Source organism: Humulus lupulus, chromosome 6, assembly GCF_963169125.1.
Source record: "Humulus lupulus chromosome 6, drHumLupu1.1, whole genome shotgun sequence".
In the NCBI taxonomy this organism is placed as follows: Eukaryota; Viridiplantae; Streptophyta; class Magnoliopsida; order Rosales; family Cannabaceae; genus Humulus; species Humulus lupulus.
In genome coordinates this window covers 7,727,361-7,734,755 of record NC_084798.1, presented here as the reverse complement: position 1 = coordinate 7,734,755, position 7,395 = coordinate 7,727,361, and the positions used below count along the sequence as shown (strand labels likewise).

Here is a 7,395-nt window from a genome sequence, read left to right as displayed (position 1 = left end):
TATCCTTTCTATGTCACCTCGTCTCCGCAGTGCGAGACCGAGACGTCTGACTTCTCTCAGATAACGCGCCTCTCCGTTCCTGGAACGTCTCCCTGTTTCTTTGTCTTTCCCCTGTACGCCCTTGATCCTGATCTCGAACAGGTTGAGCGTTTCTACGGGGAGGTGAAGGAAACCTTATAGGCGAAGGAGGGAACCGTATGGGTGACGGTGGCTGCTGTCCCTGCCTAGGCCTAGAGGGTCCAGAGTTCGCCCGAGATGGGTCAGTTGCGTTTGGTGCACTTCCAGGGACCTGAGTCCGAGCCTCTGCAGGGGTTCGGTTATTCTCAGTTCCTGCAGGAACTTCCACAGGTGGATTAGGCGGGACCCGAGCTCGGGTACTCCTCTGGGGCCTAGGAGGAGCAGATGGTTCTGCTAGTGCCGGAGGTTGAGTTGGCCTCCTTGTGGCAGCATCTTTCCGTGGACGTCCACGGGACCTTCGGGGAGGAACATGCACGTCCCTTGGAGGAGGGACTTGGTTTTCGCGCGGAGGCGGGGGCTGAGCCACCTGCGCCTCAGCGGCCATCCTAGTCAAATCCTCATTATGTTTGTTGGCCTCTGCCAACAACTGTTTCAGCTGCCGATTCTCCAATTCTACAATAGGGACATAACGCTCAGGATTGTAGTACATGTCCTCATCCCTTGGTTGTGGAGGTGGTCCCCGGGAATCAGAGGACCCACTTCTTTCATCAGCATCCGGGTTCTCCATTGGTTGTTTTCCAGGACGCCTTGGGTAATTTTCTTCAGGAGTGTTTTGATTGTTTGTAGCCATGGATCTCTCAGGGATGAATGCTTAAGGCTCTCAATGAAAGCACCAAATTGTTGACGCCGTTTTTCGTCAACAGATAAAAGGAGAGCACGTAAACAATTAAAGACAATGGCTACAAGGAATAAAACGAATTAAACACACAGTTTTTGACGTGGTTCAGCAGTTAAATCTGCCTAGTCCACGAGTCTCTGTTATTAATCTCAAGATTACCTCTGAAAATTCTTTAGCATGAATTCTCCAGAGTTTTCTCTCAAGGATCAGAATTTTGGTCCTTTACAATGGTGCAAGGCTTCTCTATTTATAGAGAAGGCTGCAGAATACTATCCCACATATTTTGGGTAGTTACTCTTTTGTGAATAAAAATAAATGGATTTAAATACCAATAATCAGATATAAAAGGAAACGTCCCCTGAAGGTCAGGGGACGCATAACTGAATAAATAATATCCCACAATTCTTGGGGATGTACATCAATAAATGAGGATTACATCTCATATTTATAATACTTGTAAATATTCAGGGTGGTTATCGCGTATCTCCAAGGCTTTAGAGCTTTAACCTCCCAGGCTTCCCATCATTGCCCGAGCTAATAACACCTCCCGAGCTAATGACATCTCCTGAACTCACGTGGCTTTCGAGATCATACTTCGAGCTAAAAAAAAACCCTGATCCGTAGTCACTCCTGAAGATGAGGGTATTCTTGGAGCTACCTTTCGAGATCGAGATCACTTCGAGGCCGCCATACTCGAGGTCAGGTATCGTATTTTGCGGGCTCGATTCACAATACTAGAGCATACTCTAATCCTCATGAGACCATTTATTGCGAACTCAGCTTTCGAGGTCATATTTACTATGGCTCGAAATCTGGGTATAATAATTAACATTAACATTATGCAACTAAATTTTAATAAAAATAAAAATTAATTAAATCCTAAAGTAAATAAATAAATTTTAAACAAATTTTAAAAATTTTGTTTAAATTAATCAAACTATTCAATAAAGCATAAGTAAAATATGTAATTTAATAAATACTAAATTAATATGTCAAATTTAAATAATTTTAATAATATTTACACTGAAATATATTATAGTTAGATATCATAAAACAACATAATTAACTTCAAAAAGCATAAGACATTAAAAAAACATATTTAATTATATTTGCTTTTTTCTTTGGTAATAAGAAATTATTACCAAAGATATAATAGTGTTATTATCACCTAGTGATAATATTATATTTTTTTAGTGTTCATCACAAGAAGCCTTAGACCCGTTTAGAGAGGGTGAGTCATTGAAGACTCTTACATTTGCCTCTCTCTGAATTAGGACACACACAAATTGATTGTAAGTTTGATGATTAGTGTTCCGTGCAGTGCTACATTCATACAATGTCGATCGACAAGAGTTGGATTAATTTGACAGATCGATTATCCAATGAGTATGAGGCTGTGATGGATTTTCTCCAGAGAGCTCGGCAGTGCATTGACTCAAGGGGATTGGTGAAATGTCCGTGTAGGAGGTGTGTCAACATTGAATTTCAGACGATTGATGTATTAGAAAATCATCTTTTTGTAAATGGTTTTCTACGAAAATATACCAATTGGAATTGGCATGGAGAGGATGAAATAATACCAATGAGAGCTCGGATAGATCAAAATGATGAAGATGAAATAATGGATGTTCTCACTGATCTTATGCAAAATGACAATGACGAACAAGCGGAGAATGAGCGCGGTCAAGAGATACCTACAACAGACTACAGGAGTGGGCAACATTATAACGATTTGTTTGCTGAGATCGAGGCTCCATTATTCCCCGGGTGTCAAAATTACACATCATTGAATTTCCTAGTGAAGTTAATGCATTTCAAAGTGTTGGGAAAAATTCCCAATAAAATATTTGATGGAATGCTAGAGTTGTTACATGATGCATTTCCAGCCCCAAATAAGCTTCCAAAATCGCACTATGCAGCGAAAAGGTTGTTGCGGAATCTTGGATTGGGCTACGAGTCAATCCATGTCTGCAAGCATGATTGCGCACTGTTTTGGAAAGAACATGCTGGAAAAAGCAAATGTCCTGTTTGTGGAGAGGATCGATGGGTGGACAAGAACACCAAGGGAAAGAAAGTGCCTCATAAAGTGATGCGTTATTTTCCTTTAACCCCTAGGTTAATGCGAAAATATGCATCGAGGCACATTGCTCAACATATGAGATGGCATCACGAGCAACGTATAAAAGAAGATGGTGTATTGCGTCATCCTGCTGATGGGAAAGCTTGGAAGGACTTTGACCGAAATAATCCAACATTTGCAATGGAACCCAGGAATGTGCGGCTTGGATTGGCTGCAGATGGATTCAATCCCTTTGGTAATATGAGTCTGTCTTATAGTATGTGGCCGGTAGTGTTGACGACATATAACTTGCCACCATGGTTGTGCATGAGAGAAACTAATTTCATGTTGAGTTTATTAATTCCGGGACCTCATTCGCCAGGAAAAGATTTTGATGTTTTCTTAAGACCATTGATTGATGAGTTAAAAGAATTATGGGTGACTGGTGTACAGACTCGAGATGCAGTCGATGGCAGTTTCTTCACTCTTCGGGCAGCTTTGATGTGGACTATAAACGATTACCCAGCAAGAAGTAGCCTTTCTGGATGGACTGCCCAAGGTTATCATGCTTGCTCTACTTGCAATGTGGCAACACCATCTATTCGTTTACAAAAGAAGTTTGCTTTTTATGGTCATAGACATTTTTTACCAATCAAACATGCCATTAGAAGGGACAAGAAGACATATGGTGTCGTTGAAAAAAGATTACCACCAAAGCCATTAACCATGCAAGAAATGTTCACACAAATGAGTTTTATACCCGATTCTCTTCCTGGTAAGCATGTCAGTTATGGCGGCCAAAAAAGAAAGTGTACAAAAGAGCAAGTTGGTTGGCGGAAAAAAAGTATATTTTTTGAGCTCCCATATTGGGCCAACATAATGTTGCGACACAATCTAGATGTTTTGCATGTTGAGAAAAATGTGTGCGACAGTTTAGTAGGCACAATAGTTGGGCTGGAGAATAAGACCAAAGACACAGTTAGTGCCAGAGTAGACTTGGAGAAGATGAAGATGAGACCAGAGTTACAGCTGAGGAAGTTGAATGGTCGGATACAAAAGCCTGCGGCCAAATTCACTTTCACTGTTGAAGATCGCCAAAAGTTTTGTCGATTTCTTAAATCAGTGAAGTTTCCAGATGGTTTTGGATCTAACCTAAGGAAAAATGTGATTGATAATGACAATAAGATAACTGGTTTGAAATCGCATGATTGTCACATCATTATGCAACGCCTTTTGCCAGTTGGTGTGCATGCATTCCTAGAGAAATCAATGAGTACAACTATTATTGAGTTATGCACTTTCTTCAAGCTCATTTGTGCGAGAACTCTAAAAGTCTCAGATTTAGAAAAAGTCCAAACTTCAATTGTTGAGATTGTTTACAAGTTAGAGAATATTTTCCCACCTGCTCTTTTCGATATCATGGTCCATCTACTAATACATTTACCGGAAGAAGCAATACTTGGAGGACCGGTTCACATGAGGTGGATGTATCCTTTTGAAAGGTATAAGAAAAAATTGAAGAATTATGTCTGTAACAAAGCACGTCCAGAGGGGTCAATAGCAGAAGGATATGTGGTTGATGAGGCATTAACATTTTTCTCCATGTACTTGAAAGGTGTTGAGACAAAGTTCAATCGTCCAGACCGAAATGTAGATGTTGGTCCATCACTTAAAAAGATGTCGGTCTTTCGATCTCAGGGTCGTCCAATTGGTAAGAAATCATTGACAATTTTGGAAGATGAAGTGAAGAAAATAGCAGATTGGTATATTCTAAACAACTGCAATGAGATCTTGCCATATCTTCGGTAAGTAATTAAAGTAGTTCATCATTTCATTGCATGTTTATTATAACACTTATTAGTAGCTCTTAAATTAGTTGTTTTTGTTTTTTGCAGAGAGCATAGGGAAATTCTACAGACTAGAGGTGTTGAAAACCTAGACCAATTACATAGAGAGGAATTTCCTAATTGGTTTTATAATAAGAATTATCATCTTCGACAAACAGGATCCTTGGAAGTAGATGAAGAATTAATCTCTTTAGCAAACGGTTCTTCAACTCGTGTTGCGTCGTACCCTGGGTGTGTTGTAAATGGAGTAAGATTTTTGTGTTATGACAGGGACAAGAATCGCAAAACTCAAAATAGTGGAGTCTCTGTAGCGGGTGTCGAAAATAGTACTTATTACGGCCAGTTGGAAGAAGTTTTAGTGATGTCTTATCTTTCTGGTTGTTATGTTGTATTATTTAAGTGCAAATGGTTTGACACTAATCGGTCTTCAGGATTAAAGTTTGAGCAAAACATAACGAGTATCAAAACCAGTTCGGAGGCCTTCAAAGATGATAAATTTATCTTAGCAACTCAGGTTAACCAAGTTTTCTACATTGAAGACCTTAAAAATAAATCTCATTGGAAAGCCGTCCAAGAAGTGCATCACAGAAATGTGTGGGACATCCCACTAGTTGAAGAACAAGCGGAGGATGTAGAAGTAGATGTTATGCACAACACTAGTTCCTCTAATTTCCAATTATTCGTTGATCTTGGACCGTTGCCACAAATCAGCTTTGAACGTACGGGGGCTCCATTACAATTTGTTGAGATAGATAATGTTGCAATTGAGGAGGAGAGGGAGGAGGAAATGGAAGAAGAAGAGGAGGAGGAGGGAGAGGAGGAGGAGGAGGAGGAGGAGGTTGAATATGAAGATGATGAAGAGTAAGATGAACACATAGAAACCGATGATGATAGTGAAGATTATTATAGTGATAATTAAGTGGTAATTTTATAATATGTTGAAGTAATTATTTTTAACAATAAATAATTTTATATTGTCATTTTTAACTGATAAATGTAATTTTAATATCGATTAATTTGACAGATATGGCTGATGTTATTGCTCAATCTCACGGGGGTGATGGTGGAGGATGCGATCCTCCACGTGGACCGTCAGATATCCCAGCTGATTGTGAACGAGGTAATACTTTACACATTGATATACTCCTTAAAATTTAACAATTAATCCATATTAATTTTAAAATATTGAATTTGCATACAATAGCGCCTCCAAGTAAACGTGGACGCCATAAAGGATTGAACACGCGGGAAAAGAGAGAACAGTTGGGGCGTCCTCTCCCTCTCGAGTGGGATGTGCGGGGGAGAACATATAAAGAGATCGGAGAGTACAGCTCAAATTTCTCAAGAGAGCTCGGATTACTTGTTCGACAGTACACAGATCCGGACTGTCCTCAATGGTCAAAAGTACCAAATGCCTCGAAAGAAAGAATACTTGCACATTTGGAAGTAAGTAGTTTATGTATTTTTATGTTAATTCTCATTTTATGTTATATATCATATTTACTAATAAATGTTTGTAAATTAGGATGATTTGTTTGATATTGGGCGTACTAGATATGGAGAAGGGCATATGCCTGGGATCTTGAGAGGCATTGATACTTCGTGTGCTAAAAAGTATTCTGACTGGAAGTACGATATTAAAGAGCATTTAACGATTAATGGGCCACAAAATCGTTATGGTGGTTGCACGAATACGCAGTGGCAAAAAGCAATTGAATTTTTCCGACGCCCAGAAATTACGGTATTAATTTCTTGCTAAACTTAACTATCTTAATTAAATATATTACTAACGATAACTTTTTGCAGAAACGTTCTGTGGTCAACAAGGAAAATAGAAGGAAACTGAAAGAGCTTAGCTATGGAGGTTCTCAGTCAATCCCAGCCCTACGCTATAAAAAGGTTAGTTAATTAATTATTTTTTAGTTTATTTTTCTTATTTACGTTTAATTATTAATTTTATAAAAATATATGTACGTGACAGCGCAATTTAGAGACTGGGCAACTTGAGTCCATCCCGGATAGCTGGATGGATACTCACCATAAATCAGGCACAGGGTGGGTGACAGAGACAGCCAAAAATACTTGGGTACGTTAAGTTTTTTTAAACATTTTTCAAATTTTTAATTGTTTCAAAATTTTAATTACATTATACATTGTATCACAGGAGGAATTGCGTGCATACCGCGACACACAGCAGACACAGGCAACTGATACTGAGAGTTCCACACCAGTTTCGAGTGCGCCTGAAGATGAAGACATATCTTTGGTACAAACTGTCTTCGGAAAACGACGGGGCCACCAGAAAGGATATGGACGTATCCTTAACATAAGGGACCGAACTCCATTTGATTTTCTTCCTTCACAAACTAGAGATGAAGAGTTGTCTGAGATGAGAGAGCGTCTTCGACACTTAGAGGAGCATGTCCGGACTCATTGTATCACCCCGGGATCTCAATCTGCCCCACCACCACCCGATGATCCCGATGTTGGAGCACCGACTCAGTAGGACTTATGTATGAATTTTATTACAATTGACTATTACATTATCATGTTTAAGACAATTCTTTATTTTGATTCAGCGAACATACTCTTATGTTTTTATTTATATCTTTAATATAAGTGTTTTAATTTTA

The 7,395-nt window shown here is 39.2% G+C and overlaps 1 protein-coding gene across 1 annotated transcript; it reads left to right on the top strand.

The window, feature by feature from the left end:
* Positions 1 to 6,434: 6,434 nt before the first annotated feature.
* Positions 6,435 to 7,395, top strand: LOC133783751 (uncharacterized). The gene is made up of 3 exons (XM_062223389.1): positions 6,435 to 6,661; positions 6,744 to 6,848; positions 6,927 to 7,395. The coding sequence occupies exons 2-3, from the start codon at positions 6,789 to 6,791 to the stop codon at positions 7,266 to 7,268; spliced, it is 402 nt and encodes a 133-aa protein (XP_062079373.1). The 5' UTR covers positions 6,435 to 6,661; positions 6,744 to 6,788; the 3' UTR covers positions 7,269 to 7,395.

Excerpts from the sequence above, each read along its gene's own strand:
- LOC133783751 (XM_062223389.1), top strand. The coding sequence starts at position 6,789 with ATGGATACTCACCATAAATCAGGCACAGGGTGGGTGACAGAGACAGCC. Across the intron at positions 6,849-6,926 it reads AGACAGCCAAAAATACTTGG|GAGGAATTGCGTGCATACCG; the intron begins GTACGTTAAGTT and ends ATTGTATCACAG.